At 35.9% G+C, this 20752-nt stretch overlaps 1 protein-coding gene across 1 annotated transcript in view; it reads left to right on the plus strand.

Moving 5' to 3' along the window:
• The window catches only part of LGR4 (leucine rich repeat containing G protein-coupled receptor 4), a 108430-nt gene extending 89009 nt beyond the window's left edge, over positions 1 to 19421 (plus strand). Inside the window, exons 5-18 of the mRNA XM_050755375.1 lie at positions 35 to 250; positions 1075 to 1146; positions 3238 to 3306; positions 4541 to 4612; positions 4796 to 4867; positions 5165 to 5233; positions 6748 to 6819; positions 8291 to 8356; positions 9125 to 9196; positions 11459 to 11530; positions 11827 to 11952; positions 13099 to 13214; positions 13797 to 13880; positions 16377 to 19421. Of these exons, the coding sequence (XP_050611332.1) occupies positions 35 to 250; positions 1075 to 1146; positions 3238 to 3306; positions 4541 to 4612; positions 4796 to 4867; positions 5165 to 5233; positions 6748 to 6819; positions 8291 to 8356; positions 9125 to 9196; positions 11459 to 11530; positions 11827 to 11952; positions 13099 to 13214; positions 13797 to 13880; positions 16377 to 17653 (2455 nt within the window). The 3' untranslated portion in view covers positions 17654 to 19421. The remainder of the gene's footprint in view (positions 1 to 34; positions 251 to 1074; positions 1147 to 3237; positions 3307 to 4540; positions 4613 to 4795; positions 4868 to 5164; positions 5234 to 6747; positions 6820 to 8290; positions 8357 to 9124; positions 9197 to 11458; positions 11531 to 11826; positions 11953 to 13098; positions 13215 to 13796; positions 13881 to 16376) is intronic.
• Positions 19422 to 20752: the final 1331 nt, after the last annotated feature.

Consider the following 20752-nt stretch of genomic DNA (forward strand, 5'->3'; position numbering starts at 1 on the left):
TGTTACTGAACATGGTTGTTTCTGTTTCTGTTAGGCGTTTAGATGCCAACCATATTACCTCAGTCCCCGAGGACAGTTTTGAAGGACTTGTTCAGTTACGGCATCTGTGGCTGGATGACAACAGCTTGACAGAGGTGCCCGTGCACCCCCTCAGCAATCTGCCCACCCTACAGGCACTGACCCTGGCTCTCAATAAGATCTCAAGCATCCCTGACTTTGCATTTACCAACCTTTCAAGCCTGGTAGTTCTGTAAGTATCTAACCCTTTTAATTCCATATATTTGTGTTAATTGGGGTGCAAAAACAGGCTTCTTCTGACAGATTATTATCAAAGCACCTCGCTGAATATGCTCCTGAATAGTTAGTGCTTGAGGGAGCTGCTTTTGTACAAGATTAAACAGAATGGGAGAATTTAAAAAATTAATAGCTGGTGATAATTGTTTAATCTCCCTAAGATAAATGACCAGTTGTAATCATGAGAATAAATTAGGTCATTCAGCACACATTCATACAGCTTTTACTTGTGTCCCAGCAGCGTATTCAATGTTAAAAGAAGGGAAATCATTTCAAGGTGGCCATAGAAGTTAGTCCCAGGGATGTTTCGTGTTTTCCACTTGTTCAGAGAGTATGGGATGCAGTGCTTTTTAAATCTTCCAAGACATAACAAAGTAGCACTTCTTTTAAAATCTGTTAGAGATCTCACTGGTGTAAACTACACTTCCTCCACACTGTTACCCTCATGTCCTCAGTAGGAGAGCTCATCAAATTTTGCTTCATATAATTAAGAGCTAATCAAAACTTTATTTTGATGAGTAAATATTAAATAATCTTCCATGTACATACCACATTTCCATTAGAGATACTCTCTCTTTCCATGGGGTATTCTATGTTTAGTGAGTCTGTGCAGTGTACATAGCAAGAGATAACTACCCAATGCCACTTGTTTTCTGTGGTCAACTGTTGATATGTTTAGCTACATCATTCCTTTATACACCAATTCAGACATATAAAACAACGATAATAGTTGCCAATGGGAAATTGAAAAGTCATTTTATGCTTTTTTTTCCTCCATAGGCATCTTCATAACAATAAAATTAAAAGCCTGAGTCAACACTGTTTTGATGGACTAGATAACCTGGAGACCTTGTAAGTATATTCATATTTTAGGCAACTGCATTGTGATATTGAAAGTGCAGTTTTGTACTCCATTACAGAAAAAGAAAAAAATGTTGGCCTTGAGTTCAGCTTCTTATTCACTTTGATACTTGACTAAATTCTTGCTATCAAATAACCCAATTATGAATACTAGTCTAAGTCCATGGCTAAAAATGGCAAAGGATGAATTGCATATTTCCCCCCAAAGAATGCACATTCAAAACAGCTCAATCTACACATTCAAAACAGCTCAATCTACAAAGATGTATACCTTTCCAGAAATGTTGGTTTTGTTAAATGTATGACAGTTTTGGAAGTTAGAAATTTCTAAAATGAATTCTGGATAGTTTTGTTTTTTTCTATGACCTCAGTTGCCTTCTAATTGTTAACACTGGGTTTGAATACTATATCTGCTTTTACATGTAACAAACGGAGATTTTATATTTTGCTGTGATACTTTTGTTGTTGTTTCCACTAGCTAAAGTGTTTGAGACCTCTGGCTGTTTCAACTGTACATTGCACCACTATATAAGTAAAAGGCATTGTGCAGCTGTGTATAATTGAGAGAAGGATCTTTATTTTTGTTCTTTTAGCCTATATTAGTTGCCTTTATTGCCTTTATTCAAAGATAATGTAATGTTTGCTGTTGTGATGAGTAAATGATTCAGAGAAGGTCTCAATTACATGGGTGAGTAAAACCTGATTGGAATGCTCAGGGTTTGTACTATTTTATTTGATGAATTTTCTGGTTAACTGTCAATTAATGAGAAGTCTTAAAACCTTTTAGGACTCTATTAATTCACTTTCCTATCTAAATCAGAGGATAGGAAACTTCAATGGATATATGAAAGTTGAAAATCTTGTAGAAGGTAGTTCCAAACTCAGATCTCCTTTGCTAAGTGTGTGAGTTTCAGTGTTATAAATAAAAGATTGAAGAGGTTTCCTAATCCTAGGCTGTGTACACTATTTGAATTATGTTAAAATTAAACCTCTTCCCAGTTAAATTTTTATTTGCCATTTTTTTCTTCTATGTTACAAAAAGGAAAAGGAAAACAAAATAGGTCTCAAAGGAGCTGAGCTTTTTAAATTTTACTTTCATTCTGAAGTCAATCATGCTAATCATATGCCAATGTGCTCTTTATGTTAAAAGAAATTAAACTTTAAACACTCTCAGAACTAAGACTTTTTTAGTGCAGATCACTATGGCTTATCTGTCCCCTAACTAATATAAAATTCCCAATAATTCATAACCTATATGAGGACAACAGTTGTGTGAATCTACCCTTGTCGTTCTGATTATTCTTTTTTTCTTTTTTTTGAGACGGAGTCTTGCTCTGTCACCAGGCTACAGTGCAGTGGCATGATCTCGGCTTATTGCAACCTCTGCCTCCCAGGTTCAAGAGATTCTCTGTCTCAGCTTCCTGAGTAGCTGGGACTACAGGCACGTGCCGCCATGCCTTGCTAATTTTGGTATTTTTAGTAGAGACGGGGTTTCACCATGTTGGCCAGGATGGTCTCAATTTCTTGACCTCATGATCTGCCCGCCTCAGCCTCCCAAAGTGTTGGGATTACAGGCGTGAGCCACTGCGCCTAGCCTCCTTCTGATTATTCTTATCTCAGGTCATCATGCTGATGGTGGAACTGAGGTCAGCTGCTCTTATACCAGAATTTCAGGAAGCCACTGTGAACTCCAAATGGAAACTTCAGTTTCATGCTGTCATTTACAAATGGATATTCAATGAATTATTTTCTATAATGAATTTTCAGAGAAATACCATTCAGATGGTTTATGTATTTAATGCATCAGTAATACATGATTCTGAAAATTCTTTGAACTTGTAAGTTTGTTGACCTAAAAACATCATGGAAGAAGAATGATTTATCTCTGTTCAGTATTGTAAGAAAAGGTGTAAATTCAGTTAAACTCCTACATGGTTTTGGTTTTGAATGATGATATGGTTGGTAAAGAAAGATTACCATACAGATGATGTGATTAAAAAATATATATCTGTAACAAAATGCCTTATGAATTATGACCACTATTTAATATTTTGATATATTTTCACCCATTTTTTTTCCTAGAGACTTGAATTATAATAACTTGGGGGAATTTCCTCAGGCTATTAAAGCCCTTCCTAGCCTAAAAGAGCTGTGAGTATTGCTTCATTCTCTTTATGTCTTCATATCCCTGAAACTCACCATTTAATGTTCCGACAATGAGATTTTAGCACATCTTGTTCCATTGCATATAATTGTAATACATGCACACAAACACACAAATAATCATACAATTGGATTGTGTTCGATGGCACAGACAATTTTGAGTATAGATCGCTGTATAGGGTTAGATGCTGGTAAAACAAGAAGGCCTGATATACAGTGTCTGCCTTTAAGGAGCTTGCAGTCTTAGTCTCACTGGGGAAACTGATCATGTTAAGACAGATAGCTGTTTCTAGGTAGAAATAAATGCTGAATGAATAGGATAAATAAATCATTCCAGAAGAATACCTAATTGAAGTTTGGAGTTACTGCAGAAAGCATCACCAAAGGGAAGGAGTTTGACTGAACTTGAAAGAATAAAAATATTTAAACACAGGAATGAGGGAGCATTTTTGTTTTTATTTCTTTCTTTTTGTTTGTTTGTTTGTTTGTTTGTTTGTTTTGAGACAGGGTCTCACTCTGTCGCCTAGGCTGGGGTGCCACGGTGCAGTGGCGTGATCACAGCTCACTGCAGCCTTGACCTCCCAGGCTCAGGTGATCCTCCCACCTTAGCTTCCTGGATAGCTGGGACTGCAGGCATGCACCACCACGCCCAGCTAATTTTTAAATTTTTTCTAGAGATAGGATTTCATCATGTTGCCCAGGCTGGTCTCAAACTCCTGGGCTCAAGTGATCCCCTCAGAGTGCTGGGATTACAGGCATGAGTCACTGTGCCCAGCCTGAGGGAACATTTTGGACGTTGGGTTTGTCATGGGTAGAGATAGTGACTGTATATGGCACAACAGGGACTGTGTGTCATGAGCTAGTTAATGGTTAACATTCTAAGATGCATTGCCAAGAGACTAAATACAGGCTACAGTGAGAGAGATTTGGAGGTTAGAACACCTGTTTCTCATAGTCTAAAGCTTTTTTCTATGATGAAGCAACAGATAAATGCATATGAGGGATCTGATAGATACCAGGCTAAGCAGTGGGTTAAAAAAGAATTAGGTATGATACTGAAAAAGATTAGATAAAATTAAAATTTGAGATTTCCTATGTTTTTGAAAATTTTCATGTAGTCATTATCAGTTGTATTTTATATAATGCTGAATTGCAGTAGATACTTGGATTTATTTCACAAGAGGCTAATGCATTTCAAAATACTTTTCTCCTATCTTTCTAGAGGATTTCATAGTAATTCTATTTCTGTTATTCCTGATGGAGCATTTGATGGTAACCCACTCTTAAGAACTATGTAAGTATTTTTGAAAGTTTCTTTTAACGTATAATTATGTGAAGCTATGTCTTTACAATGCCAAACATCCAGATAAAGAATGAAAATTCAGACTTTTGGATATATGTACATTGTGAACATAGATTTAATATTAGATTGCTTGTGAACATATGAACATGTTACTTTTTTTGGGTATTTTCACAGACATTTGTATGATAATCCTCTATCTTATGTGGGGAACTCAGCATTTCACAATTTATCTGATCTTCATTCCCTGTAAGTATGTGAATTTAAAAACAAACCTGGATATTTATACAGTTGTTTTAGTGGAAAACAATAATTTGTTACTGGAACTCCAGAAAACAAAATCTTTAAAATTTTTTTCTCCCTTGGGCAGAATTTATAATGGTTCTTATTTTTGTGAATACTTGGCCACGTTATCACACTTTCAAGTACATTCAAGAGATGAAACTAGTTTTATTTTTAGTTATAGTTGCACTGTAATTTTAAACTGTTTAAAAGATAAAATATGAAAAAAATTAAAATTACTTTGTCTTTCTCAATTTCTTAAAGAGTCATTCGTGGTGCAAGCATGGTGCAGCAGTTCCCCAATCTTACAGGAACCGCCCACCTGGAAAGTCTGTAAGTATGGCCCTTTGAAGAGGGCTTGTATAAAGATAACACTACTGGACTGCTAGCAGGGTGCCAGGGTCTGTTAGTGACAGTTTATGTTGATTCCTTCAGTTTCCCTTTGTACATTTCATGCATGGAAAAGAATATATTGGGTTTGGGGTCAGTGAGCTTAGACAGAGTAGAGCTGATTATGTGGATAAGATCTGAGAAGTTCACAGAAAATACAAAGCAGCAATGAAGTGGCAAATTAGAAGCAGTGCTTTCAGAATTTAGAAGTGGGAGCAATCGATGTAGACTATCACAGAAGGTTTCACGAAGGAGGTGGAATGTTTGAATACTGTCAGGTTTCCCAGAGCTGACTCTTTTATTTAAGGCAGGATTAGTAAAACTGGAAGTACCAAAAGTATTATCAGAGATGGCATATAGATGAGCAAATATAGCTAGAATTACATGTTTATAATAGGATGGGGGTGGTATGGAGACATCGGAGAATTGTTTGTGATTAGACTTTACAATGACAGGCCTTGAACATTGGACATTTGGTTGTGGCAGTTTCCCAGTGAGTGGTCTGTGCATGGGTTTACAGGTGCGCTTAAGATCTTGATGACCTCAGCCCTTCAGACAGTCAGGTGGGGCCTGAGGCAGTTAGGGCCTCTAGCCACAGGAGTCTTACTTCAGCGTGCCATTTAAATGTTACAATGGTCACATGTGACAAGATTTTTTTTAAAAAGAACTTGGGAAGCACTGAGGTAAGGAGTTTAAACTTGACTCTTAAGGCAGTTGGAGATGTTGAGAATGTTCGAGCAGGTAATGTGAGGAGGGTAAGGAGAAAGAGACTAGAGATGGGGAGAACAGTGAGGCAGCCGTGGGAATAGTCCGCCTGACCAAATGAACACACTGAATTATGAGAGCTCCAGATCTTTAATCCATCACTGGATTTGCACCAGGACAAATAGTGTGGTCTGTCTGAGATTCCTCCATCCCTCTCTGCCTCACTTCACTCTTTTTCTGAAAGAATTAGATGCTAGAAACACAACAGAGGAAAAAATAACAGGAACTGGTGATAGACTAGAGAAGGGAGAGGAATAAGAGAACATTTGCAAATGCTGACCCAGGTTGACTGAAAGACAAGACAGAAACAAGGTTTGGGGGCAGAATGCAAGTTGGTTTCAAAGGTCTTGGGTGTAAGAAGGTGACAACTTGCAATTAACTGTGATCAGACTGTGTGACTGTAGATTAGTGTTTTCCTCCTGGTCCATGTGGAGAATCAAGCCCGTCATCTGGACAATATCAGCATCTAATGTCACAAGTGTTTTTGAGTTCCTGTGGACATGATATCACATTGGGGTTCAGTTCACTTTCCTGCATGTCTAACTTTATGGAATAATTAGGCCATGGGATGTATAGAATCTAGTCCATATGTAAATATGTGAGCACTTTTTTTCTATCATTTTTCTATATGGGAATAAATTTTGCTTACTATTCTTGAGTTGAATTATTACATGAATAATGTTTTTCCACAGGACTTTGACAGGTACAAAGATAAGCAGCATACCTAATAATTTGTGTCAAGAACAAAAGATGCTTAGGACTTTGTAAGTTGGATTCTTCTTCCGTTCCCCTCATACCTTTTGTTTATATAGTCACACATGTTTATTTTTAAGGATCTACTTTCCATAAGGTGGTTTTGAGGTATAATTACTACTTAGTTGTTCCCTTTCTGTAAAGGAGCAGATATTTGAGTCATCTCCATGGTGGGCAATATGCATTTGAATTAGGTTTTAGGATTATGAATATATCATATACTTGTGACTTTATTTGAACAAAGTAAATCCAAGCTAGGTTCTTTCTTAATTTTTTCTCATCCTGACTCTTTGTCTTTATTCTAGTTTGTCCAGGGGTGTATCTCCTCATATTCTCCTCTCTGTCATCTGCAACCTAAGCAGAGCCTAAATCTTTATTCAATCAGGAATGAACTAAAGCTTGTAGCTTTCTAAAAACTTTAGGCTGACCTAGAAACTAAAAGTAAATAAAGGATGTAGAAATGTCACCAGAATAAACAATTAAGTTATTAAGTTGTTAATAAGTATTCAGTGGTGGGAGATAGTAACAAGATAAATGACTGATTGATTAAGCAAGTAAAGTCACACATCCACTTGACAATAGGAATACATTCTAAGAAATGTGTCATGGGGCAATTTTGTCATTGTGTGAAAATCATAGAGTATGCTTACACAAACCTTGGTGGTTTCTTCTACATACCTGGGCTATATATAATCTGTTGCTTCTAGCCTACAAACCTGTATAGCATAATACTGTACTGAATACTGTAGGCAATTGTAACACAATGGTAAATATTTGTATGTCTAAACATAGAAAAGTTGGAGCAGAAATATGGTATTATATTCTTATGGGACCATATCATTGTATATGGTGTCTGTTATTGACCAAAACTGTTATGTAGGTCATGACTATAATTTAGTGATGTAGTGGTGTATCAAACACAATGATCACTGTTGAGGAAAAACTGCAGTGGGACTGAAAGTTAAATAGTTCTGGTGTTTGATGTAATATAAATGTTTTTTAAAATGTTGATAAGCATACCATTTCTCTTAGAGCTTTTCAATAAAAGAACATATAAGTTATTTATGGGATAAACAATATTGAAAAAATACAAATTTTTAAACTGTATAAATACAAATTTTAAAAAATGTAGCTTTACCAACAAATTTTATATGTTTTCTATATTTTTCTATATTTACATATTTAATTTTATATATTTATGTTATATACTTTATATATATACTTTATATAAATGTATTTTTACATATTTTATAGTGTCTATGCTCAAAAATACATTCTTGAACTTTCATCAGTCTTAGGCTTATTGTATCACAGAGGTATTTGAAAAGTTGACAAGTCTTAGGAAAAAATAATTGCTTTTCTTATTCAGGCATATCTCTTTATTAGTTATCTTAACTCTGCTTTCAATGCTTCCGAGTACCACTCTTTTAATATAATATTCTGATAACATAGCATTAATTTGTTAATTTCCGTTGTTTTAAGGGACTTGTCTTACAACAATATAAGAGACCTTCCAAGTTTTAATGGTTGCCATGCTCTGGAAGAAATGTGAGTTGGTCTTTGACTTACTCCTTTTGCTGTGGTATATTGTTAGTTTGTTGAGCATTTCCTATTTTTAATAGATGGCTTTAATAGTAAGAAATTAGAAATTCCTGTAATCAGATGTTCCCATACATAACATGTCAAATTGAACCAGATATATTCATGCAACCAGCATGTATTAGGCACTTACCTATCAGGCATCCCATGAAACACTATGCGGGGGAAGTTGGTGTTTTTTAAAAGAAATAGAAAATGAAAACTTGTCCAGCTATTGAGGGAAACCAGACATGAATGCCAGTTCCCATCATATCCTGTGTTGGACAGTACTGGTGGAAGTTGGCTGGGAGGCATTAATTCTCCCATTTTCACTCTATTTAGTCCTGTAACTTTATTCCTATGGTATTTGTCATAGTTGTGTTGTCTTTGTTCCTTTTCTCCCTGCATCATCTTCCTTCTCTTAAGCCTGAGTGGGGTTGATGGGGGAGTTTAGATAGCATACCAATTAATTCCCAGTATAATATGGGATGAAATACCAATTAATCTCTTTCATTTTATAGATGAGAAAAGGGCAGTTCTCTTTCAACAAGATCACTGTTACATAAGAATAGTTATTTAAACTTAGAAAAAACTCAACTAAGAAATGTTATAATGTTATTTTTCAAAATAGAGCATAACTTTTTTCTCTCTCTATCTCTTTCTCTTTCCTCCTCCTCCTGCTCTCTTCTTCGTCTTTGTCTTCATCTTCATCTTCTTTCTTCTTCTTTTTTTCTTTAGTTCTTTACAGCGTAATCAGATCTACCAAATAAAGGAAGGCACCTTTCAAGGCCTGATATCCCTAAGGATTCTGTAAGTTTGTCTATGATTATTAAAGACAATAAGTTTTTTCCAAACTATGTTAGTATGTTGTTATGATTTCCATGTTACTAGATATACTTAAAGATATAATTTTAATTTCAGCCTGAACAACATGGTGAAACCCTATCTACTTAATATAAAAAATTAGCCAGGCGTGGTGGTGAATGCCTGTAATCCCAGTTACTTGGGAGGCTGAGGCAGGAGAATCGCTTGAACCCTGGAGGCAGAGGTTGCAGTGAGCTGAGATTGCGCCATTGCACTCCAGCCTGGACAAGAAGAGTGAACTCCGCCTCAAAAAAAAAAAAAGATATATATAAATATAATTTGTGTTCAGTAAATATTATTTTTAGACTTTTCCTAAAATATTATTTTACGCATTGCAAGATTTTTAGACTTGCAACTTTATAAATAATCTACTTTCATTATTTTTTACTTTAGCTAATTGTTCATTGGCAAATAGAAAAATGTGTAATGTGTATAACTGAAGTGATGTAGCTTGTTTGTTTTCAAGTTATAATAGTGAGGTTTGCCAATTCCTTAGGGCAAGGGTAGGCCGACTACAGCCTGTGGACCAAATCCAGTCTGCTTCCTGGCTCATCAATTAAGTTTAATTGAACACTGCCAGGTCTTTATTATTAAAGTGCTGTCTAAAGCTGCTCTCACCCCACTATAGCAGAATGGGGTAGTTGCAGCAGAGAGTATATGACCCACAAAGGTGAAAATATTTACTATCTGGCCCTCTACAGAAGAAGTTTGCTGACCCCTGCACTGGAGTATCTGTCATGGCAAATAGAGTTCATAAGCCACAGAAGCACTTATTTAAAAAATCATTTGTATTTGACTACATATTTGTTCCGGGTACTCTCATAAGTAGTTGGGAATATAGAGGTGACTGAGACAAAGCTTGCCACTCATTATATTCCTAGAACTTTAGTGCAGAAACATAGTACACTAAATTAGTGAACATTTTTCTTTTTTTTTGAGACAGGGTCTCTCACTCTGTCACTCAGGCTAGAATGCAATGGTGAAATCACAGCTCACTGCAGCCTCCAACTCCTGAGCTCAAGCAATCCTCCTGCCTCAACCTCCTGAATAGCTGAGGGACTACAGGTGCACACCACAATGTCAGCTAATTTTTTTCTTTTCTTTTTTTCCTTTCTTTTTTTTTTTTTTTTTTGTAGAGATGGGGTCTCCCTATGTTGCCCAGGCTTGTCTCAAACTCCTGGGCTCAAGTGATCCACCCACCTTGGCCTCCCAAAGTTGTTTGGATTACAGGTGTGAGCTACCTTGCCCAGCACAACATTTTTCTCTTATAGAAAAAGTTTGAAAAATTGACAGTGAAGTGAAATTACATGTATTGAATATGGTTTTTTAGTATATCCCCTTTAAGAAATATGACACACACTCTACTAGAAAATATTTAATTGGTAGTTGGGTTGCTGGATCATCGCAAGTCGTAGACTAACTTTCTGGAAGCCTGGGCAGTCATAGGGAAGAAGACTGGCTCCTAGTTGCCATCACTTCTAGAACACTGATAAGTGACAGTTTAAGAAGCTGGTCTTTTCGTAATTTGGAACCAAGTGTGTTGAGTTTCCTTGTTATCTATGAAATGTGTCTCAGAATGAATTTATTCAGTGTTTAAATTTCCTTTAAGGTTCAGTGTAAGTGTGTTTGTAGATTATTTCTGTTTTATTAATTCTATAATATCAGAATTTCTCAGGGTATGTTCCTGAATACGGAGCTGGCTCTACTGTTGATGCAATGTTTATTTCCTGCTTAGGAAAAGAAGGGTATCTGCAGCCCTCCTGGAATGCTCTTGTTTGCATATTGATTGTTTGTCTTCTCTCAGGGCCTTATCAATAACCTTTGAGAAGGCAAATAATATGAAGTCTGTTTTTATTTTCAGCTTTTTCAGAAACTGGGCTTTTCCTCACTGAGTTAGCAGTACCAAAGGTTATATCATATCATTTATATTTTTGAATTGGTATCAGAATGATAAAGTGGGAAAATTCACAACTGTTTTGAAACAGATGCCAGCTAGAATTACTGCTGTACGGAACATATTCCAAGAAATACATTGTTGTGAAGGAGAGGCATTCAACATAAACATGAAAAAAATATTGCTGGGCGAGATTGAAGATATTTGTTATCTTATCAGCAATATTGTGTTACTGCCTCTAATTCTAAAGTATAGTCTAAGTGGCATTTTGAGTGTTTATTTGAAAGATTAACATGTTACTCTTATAATTGCAGAGATCTGAGTAGAAACCTGATACATGAAATTCACAGTAAAGCTTTTGCCACACTTGGGCCAATAACTAACCTGTAAGTAGATGATTACACAATAATATCATGAAAGTAGTAACTAGTGCTGTAGAAACATCTGTTTTAACATTGTCAAATCAAAATATTTTTCTATTTAGTTATTCCCTTGTATAAATACTAAGCTGTATTTATAGTAAAATCTTCTCAAATGGCAAGATACATGCTAGAATTATCATTTTAGCACCCTACTTGAACTTCATCTTAGGGATCTAATATTCATGATGTTAATACATGTACGGATGTTTTCATGTGATTTCTATCTTGGGCATTAACTTGAAGTCTCATTCATATTTTAGAGATGTAAGTTTCAATGAATTAACTTCCTTTCCTACGGAAGGCCTGAATGGGCTAAATCAACTGAAACTTGTGGGCAACTTCAAGCTGAAAGAAGCCTTAGCAGCAAAAGACTTTGTTAACCTCAGGTGTGTTTTGTTTATTTTTCTTTTTTGTTGAAGTTATGGTAGGCTCCAAAATTATAGAGTGTCCTGGTTTTTTGTTGTGGTTCTCAGATTTAATGATAGGCTATAATTTAAGGGTATTTTCTTTTCTACCTCAATCTTTGCAAATTTGGTAAAAAATAGAACATGAACATTATTCCATAGTTTTTAAGAACGTGAACTGGAGCCCTTGATGGGGGCTATTAGAATGGTTTTTTAATACAGTGGACTTTTCATTAGCAATAAGATGGCAGAAACCATGTAAATGTGAGCCTGCAGAAAACGGATACAATGCTATAGTACTTCATGAAAATTTTAGAGTTATGGGGGACTACATTAAATATAATAGAGGGAGAATATTGTTAGGAGGCCGAGCATGGTGGCTCACACCTGTAATCCCAGCACTTTGGGGAAGGCCAAGGTGGGCGGATCACTTGACACCAGGAGTTCAAGACCAGCCTGGGCAACATGCTGAGACCCTGTCTGTACAAAAAGTACAAAACTTAGCTGGATGTGGTGGCACGTGCCTCTAGTCCCAGCTACTCAGGGGGCTGAAATGGGAGGATCACTTGAGCCTGGGAGTTCTAGGCTCCACTGAGCTGTGATTGCACCATTACACTATAGCCTGGGTGACAAGAGCAAGACCTTGTCTCTAAAAAAAGAGAGAGAATATTATTGTTGCAGAAGAAAATAAATATTTTCATTACATTTATTTAAACAAAGTAAATGTATTTAATGGTATAAATTCACAAATGACCTGGGGCATTAATTTTAAGTGAAACTATCAGTTTCATATGATAAATTGAGCATAGTTAATACATTTATAAAAGGAATCATAAGATATTACTTTAAATTGCAGTACTGCTGTTAAATTTTAAACAGTTTGATTTACATCCAACTGTTAAGAGAGATCTTATAGAAAGGGAGAAAGTCTCGGTGTCATCTGATATCAGAGCTGTTTTCACAGATAAGGAAACTGAAGCCCAGAGAGGATGAATGACCAGCGTAAAGCACATGGCAGATCTTTCTGACTCCTAGGCTGGGATTCTCAAAGTTTAAAATACTTTTACAAAACAAAACTGTATCTGTGGAGTTGCTATTCAGTGTAGATTTTACAATTTTTTTTTCCAGGTCTTTATCAGTACCATATGCTTATCAGTGCTGTGCATTTTGGGGTTGTGACTCTTATGCAAATTTAAACACAGAAGATAACAGCCTCCAGGACCACAGTGTGGCACAGGAGAAAGGCAAGTGCATGAGTTTTGAAAAACAGAACACTCCTTTAAGGCATTGATTAAAGTTTCTGTTATTATAATCCCTTTGTGAATGATCAATAGGAAATCTGTGAGAAAAATGGCATTCTCTGGCCAGGCGCAATGGTTCATGCCTATAATTTCAGCACTTAGGGAGGCCAAGACGGGAGGGTCATTTGAGCCTAAGAGTTCGAGACCAGCCTGGGCAACAAAGCAAGACTCTGTCTCTATAAAAAATTTTAAAACTAGCTGAGTATAGTGGCATGTGCCTGTATTTCCCACTACTTGGGAGGCTGAGGTGGGAGAATCCCTTGAGCGGAGCCCAGGAGTTCGAGGTTGCAGTGAGCTATGATTGTGCCATTGCATTCCAGACTGAGCAACAGAGCAAGACCTTGTCTCTAAGAAAAACCAAAACCAAAAAAAAATGGCATTCACTATGCTACCAGCATCTTCAATATGCTACTGAACCTTCTATAAGGAGAACTCACACTTATATACAGAGAAAATCGCAGGAAAATATGGTTCTTTTGAGTTGCGTAAGGTTTTAATTAAACATGCTTTGTGTTATATGTTTAGGTACTGCTGATGCAGCAAATGTCACAAGCACTGTTGAAAATGAAGAACATAGTCAAATAATTATCCATTGTACACCTTCAACAGGTATGCCCAGCCTTTTTCTTCACAGTTACTCATGTTAAACAAACATTAGGCAAATATATCTAAATATCCTGGGTATAGATGTAATTTCTATAATAGGGATGGTACTAGAGGATCCCGTGAAGCCTTCTGATTTGTGCTTTGTGTACCAACCAGCAGCTTAGGAATCTCTTGCAGAATCTCAGGCCCAGACCTACTGAATCAGAATCTGTATGTTAACAAGCTCCCCCAGGTGAGGGTTATACACATTAGAATTTCAGAGGCACTTTCTTAAGAAAGTGCTCCTTTAACTCTGGGACTAATTCTATCAGTTAGTAGTCTGTGAAGATTGTATGTGTGTACTTAATGTAGCCTTGCCTTTCCTTATTTCCCCTCATTTACGTCATTGAACTTTGTAGTTTTGGGAAAGTTATAAAACTGACACCACATATTTGGTCATGATTGTCATAGTCTGCCTAATCTACTAGAGAAGATGTATTTATAATTTTACTGTAAAAGGGAGGCTTAAATATTTTAGTTAAATTGTGTGCTACAAAATAGATTCCTTTGTTAGTATAATATCATAGGATCATCTGGACATTAATTTTATGACTCGGAATTATAAGTATTATGGATTCACTAGTGATTGCTGCAGAATCGTGAGCTTCTTAAAGGGTTGCATATGTATTTTATGAATACTTTCTTCTGTAGAGAATAAGCTCTAAGTTTACCAGATAAGTGACTGCGATTGGCAAGAATCATCTAAGTTTATGTAATTTATTTTATTATGTGTTAGTGTCTATACTAATTTTTAAAGGTTGGGGTGCAGCTTGCTTACTTGTCTCCCTGGAGTTCATGTGCCAGAGAATGTACATAAAGAACTGATGATCCAATGAGAAGGGAACAGGTTTCTTAAAGGGGAAGCTGGACTTGAACGTGAGGCATTTCCATTTCTTCCACCCCGAATCTAAACTTGGAGATTGGCCAGGAGGAAAGCTGGTCTGAGCTCATCTCCTTGGGCTGCCATGGAATGAAATGCAGGCCTGCCTCCCCCTACTCAGTTGTAGCAACACACAGACACGATGTGCTTGCTGCAGAAGCTGGAAGTGCTGGAAGTGGAGGAGAGCTGGGATCCTTCTGTTAGCACCAGAGGAGGCAGCAGGCTTCCAAAGACAGGGATTGGGTGGAGGCTGCTTCCCAGGCTTTTTTGGAGAAGTAACCTTTCTCACCCATAAAAGTGTTCTCAAAAGGTCTCCTGTTCTCTCAGATGGATGAGCTACCCCTCCTTCCATGAAGGATGAGTTTAGATAACAGAGATAAAGATGATAATGAGCTTTCTCTTAGCACTTCCTGAAGGGTTGTAAAAAGGAAATTAAAATAAGAGTTTCTTACGTTATTTGGAAGTCAGATAAATGGTGCAGAACTGGCTTTTGAGGTCTGTGAATATCCTAACAATTTAAAATATTTTATTGGATATATGGTTTTCATGACAGTTCATATAACATGTTTTTTAGACAATTGTAATACATAGTTTTCTTGTGTTTCATAGTCAAAATCTTGTTTCTCTTTTCTAATTTTTCAGTAAAACAGTTGTAATTCGTGTCATAACTAACATGTGAAAGTCAGTTACTGGAACATACAGTTCAGTGACTGAATGAGTTCTTGCAATGCTAGTTTGTATTATGTAGGATTTTATTGTACATAGCTTTGTATGAATAGTTAACATCACCGAGGTATAGTCCTAGCTATATTATCTTACTGAATGGCATTTGTCAGGCCAATCAAATGATTTGAAATATCAGTTTCTCTGGATGAAAAATGGGGATAATTATACTATCTTAACCTGCTTCATCAGGTTGCTTTTGAAAGCCATAAGAAAATGTATAAAAAATATGTGAGGATACATCCATATACATACATGATTATAAAGTATATTGGGGCTAGAAAGGAAGAAGAAAAGGGAGCTAATGTTTATTGAAGTCTAACTGTATATCCAGCATCCTGCTTAGTTCCTTATGTGTATAATTTTACTTAAGCTGCATAAGTGTATGAAACAGGCATTATTATTCACAAGTGAGAAAATTAATACAGGTTAAAATTTATACAATTTTAAGTTGCTTTCTTAAGGTAAGAGTAGCAAGTTATGAACCATCTCATTCCAGACCCTCAGTTTATCAAATACCTCTTATGCCCTAGACTTTGTGCTATGTAAATTAGCTTAGATGCAAGAAAAAATGAAAAATTTCACCTAAATATCACTGTTTATCAAATATTTAATATAAAAGAAATATTTATAGCCTTATCAAATATTTAATAAAAGAAATTAAAGTCAGTGTATTTTAAAAATAGCCTGGTCCATGACCAGACTATCTTAGAAGTCGTAATCAGTTCAGTTTTGGTCAAGTAGAGAGCAGATTTAATTAGTCTATATCATTAGTTTTTCTATCAAGCCATATCATTTTCTAAATTGTTTTCTAAGTTATCTTTTGTTTCTCTCTCTCTCTCTGTGTTTTGTTTTAGGTGCTTTTAAGCCCTGTGAATATTTACTGGGAAGCTGGATGATTCGTCTTACTGTGTGGTTCATTTTCTTGGTTGCATTATTTTTCAACCTACTTGTTATTTTAACAACATTTGCATCTTGTACATCACTGCCTTCGTCCAAATTGTTTATAGGCTTGATTTCTGTGTCTAACTTATTCATGGGAATCTATACTGGCATCCTAACTTTTCTTGATGCTGTGTCCTGGGGCAGATTCGCTGAATTTGGCATTTGGTGGGAAACTGGCAGTGGCTGCAAAGTAGCTGGGTTTCTTGCAGTTTTCTCCTCAGAAAGTGCCATATTTTTATTAATGCTAGCAACTGTTGAAAGAAGCTTATCTGCAAAAGATGTAATGAAAAATGGGAAGAGCAATCATCTCAAACAGTTCCGGGTTGCTGCCCTTTTGGCTTTCCTAGGTGCTACAGTAGCAGGCTGTTTTCCCCTTTTCCACAGAGGGGAATATTCTGCATCACCCCTTTGTTTGCCATTTCCTACAGGTGAAACGCCGTCATTAGGATTCACTGTAACCTTAGTGCTATTAAACTCACTAGCATTTTTATTAATGGCCATTATCTACACTAAGCTATACTGCAACTTGGAAAAAGAGGACCTCTCAGAAAACTCACAATCTAGCATGATTAAGCATGTTGCTTGGCTAATCTTCACCAATTGCATCTTTTTCTGCCCAGTGGCATTTTTTTCATTTGCACCATTGATCACTGCAATCTCTATCAGCCCCGAAATAATGAAGTCTGTTACTCTGATATTTTTTCCATTGCCTGCTTGCCTAAATCCAGTCCTGTATGTTTTCTTCAACCCAAAGTTTAAAGAAGACTGGAAGTTACTGAAGCGACGTGTTACCAAGAAAAGTGGATCAGTTTCAGTTTCCATCAGTAGCCAAGGTGGTTGTCTGGAACAGGATTTCTACTACGACTGTGGCATGTACTCACATTTGCAGGGTAACCTGACTGTTTGCGACTGCTGCGAATCGTTTCTTTTAACAAAGCCAGTATCATGCAAACACTTGATAAAATCACACAGCTGTCCTGCATTGGCAGTGGCTTCTTGCCAAAGAGCGGAGGGCTATTGGTCCGACTGTGGCACACAGTCGGCCCACTCTGATTACGCAGATGAAGAAGATTCCTTTGTCTCAGACAGTTCTGACCAGGTGCAGGCCTGTGGACGAGCCTGCTTCTACCAGAGTAGAGGATTCCCTTTGGTGCGCTATGCTTACAATCTACCAAGAGTTAAAGACTGAACTACTATGTGTGTAACTGTTTCCCCCGTCAACCAAAATCAGTGTTTATAGAGTGAACCCTATTCTGATCTTTCATCTGGGAAGCACTTCTATAATCACTGCCTGGTGTCACTTAGAAGAAGGAGAGGTGGCAGTTTATTTCTCAAACCAGTCATTTTCAAAGAACAGGTGCCTAAATTATAAATTGGTGAAAAATGCAATGTCCAAGCAATGTATGGTCTGTTTGAAACAAATGCATGACTTGAAAAGGATCTTAGGTGTGGTATAGCAATATAATGTTAGGTTTTTCTGATCCGTAAGAAGCAAATTTATACCTATTTGTGAATTAAGCACAAGATAAAGAATAGCTGTTAATATTTTAAAAAAATATATTTTAAAATGTGATTTTCTATAACTGAAGAAAATATCTTGCTAATTTTACCTAATGTTTCATCATTAATCTCAGGACAACTTACTGCAGGGCCAAAAAAGGGACTGTCCCAGCTAGAACTGTGAGAGTATACATAGGTATTACCTTATTATGTTTTCAATTGCCATCCTTGACATAAGAGAATCATAAATTTTGTTTAAACAGTTTATAAATCTAAAACCTGAAGATGTTTTTAAAACAATATTAACAGCTGTTAGGTTAAAAAAGAAGCTGGACATTTGTTTTCAGTCATTATACATTGCTTTGGTCCAATCAGTAATATTTTCTTAAGTGTTTTGTGATTACACTACTAGGAAAAAAGTAAAAGACTAATTGCTGTGTGGGTTTAGTCGATTTGGCTAAACCACTAACTAATGTGGGGGTTTAATAGTATCTGAGGGATTTGGTGGCTCCATGTAACGTTCTCATTAATGAATACTTCCTAATATCATTGGCTCTACTGATATTTTCCAATTTGTTGGTATGTCACCTAGTAATAGTTTAGATTATATAGAAAGTAAACTGTGGTCAATACTGCATTTAATTAGAAGAAACGGGGAGTAATTACGACACAAAGTACTTATGTTTATTTCTTAGTGAGCTGGATTATCTTGAACCTGTGCTATTATGTGGAAACTTCTATACATCTTCCCCATACTATTTTTTACAAAAGAGCCTATTCAATAGCTCAGAGGTTGAACTCTGGTTAAACGAGATAATGTGTTATTAATAAAAATAGAAGAAGAAGGAATAAAGCTTAGTCCTGTGTCTTCAAAAATTAAAAATTTTACTTGATTCCCATCTATGGGCTTTAGACCTATTACTGTGTGGAGTCTTAAAGTTATAATTGTTCAATATGTTTTTTGAACAGTGTGCTAAATCAGTAGCAAACCCACTGCCATATTAGTTATTCTGAATATACTAAAACAGTCCAGCTAGATTGCAGTTTAATAATTAAACTGTACATACTGTGCATATAATGAATTTTTATCTTATGTAAATTATTTTTAGAACACAAGTTGGGAAATGTGGCTTCTGTTCATTTCGTTTAATTAAAGCTACCTCCTAAACTATAGTGGCTGCCAGTAGCAGACTGTTAAATTGTGGTTTATATACTTTTTGCATTGTAAATAGTCTTTGTTGTACATTGTCAATGTAATAAAAACAGAATCTTTGTATATCAAAATCATGTAGTTTGTATAAAATGTGGGAAGGATTTATTTACAGTGTGTTGTAATTTTGTAAGGCCAACTATTTACAAGTTTTAAAAATTGCTATCATGTTTGTATATTTACACATCTGATAAATATTAAATCATAACTTGGTAAGAAACTCCTAATTAAAAGGTTTTTTCCAAAATTCAAGTTATTGAAAATTTTTCATTTTATTCATTTAAAATCTAGAATAACAGATATATAAAATGTGTTAATCTTTGTGCTATATGGTATGAAATACAATATGTACTCAGTGTTTTGAATTATTAAAGTTTTTAGAAAGCAATCTATTTTGCCTTAATTTAAAACAAGGTATACTAATGAATTTAGTTTTAAAGTAAGCAAATTAAGTATTTTTAAGTGGACAGTATTAGAAGAAATGTTGGAAGTAACCATTAGAAAACACCATTTTGATGTTTATTTGTAAATATATAAGAACATTTTGCTGAAATTTAGAAAAAGGCTTTTATCCTAAGTCTGAACTATACTCATGGAAAACAGATTATGAAATTTCAGAAAAACCATTGATTCAATCTTTATCTAAAAAGCAAATGATTAAAAAGTCTGTATGATACTAAATGTAGTCAGTTGCCCAGATGCTTAGAAATACTTCAGTATTTACAATCACTAAGTCCTCATTTTACAGATGAGAAAACAAAAGGCTTAATGAAATTTAAGTGAGTCCCTGAGTCACAGCAAATTAGACCCCAAACCAGAACCCAGTGCCTCTTCATTCGGGACATAATTTTGTGTGTGTGTTTTACACTTCATATATGCTTGAAATTTCCATAACAGAAAGTAGAGTAGTATAATTACCTCACCTCCCCACCCTTCACCCCATACCTGTCACTGCTTTGACAATTATCTGCAGCACGTAGTGAACCTTGTTTCATCTTCATCCTATTCACTGACCCCCTCCAATCCCTCCGCCCCTTGCATTATTTTGAAGCAAATTTAAGACATCATATTGTTTCATCTGTAAATACTAATGTCTATGGATAAATTTTTACAGTTGCATAATATATTGCCACAGAGCTAACTGGTGATGGAATTATTTAAGCAAAAGTCCCTCTTATACAAGTTTCCAGAGCTAGCAAAACATAATTATCTCAAATATACCATAGTCAAAGTACCAATTGTATGAAAAGATGTCACTAAGTGAATACCCTAAAACTTAAGGGGAGAGACACTCTTTTACACATTTGTATATTTATATGTAATTCTACCCATCTCGATTATGGCTTCTCAGCTCCAGTAATGAAAAGGCACTGTAAGAAATGAGACCGCTGGAGTTAATTATGTTCAAACACCAGCACCAGCACCATCTGACTCTGCCTTATAGCCTTGGGGGTTCCAGCATTGCTAGTGCATAATGTCACCGTTGGTCATAATGATGACCCTGGCGCATCAAGAAAAGGGTATACTTTGTTTAGGAAAACATTTTAAGGGGACAAAGAAGTATATGACATTTAGATT

Source organism: Macaca thibetana, chromosome 14, assembly GCF_024542745.1.
Source record: "Macaca thibetana thibetana isolate TM-01 chromosome 14, ASM2454274v1, whole genome shotgun sequence".
NCBI lineage: Eukaryota > Metazoa > Chordata > Mammalia > Primates > Cercopithecidae > Macaca > Macaca thibetana.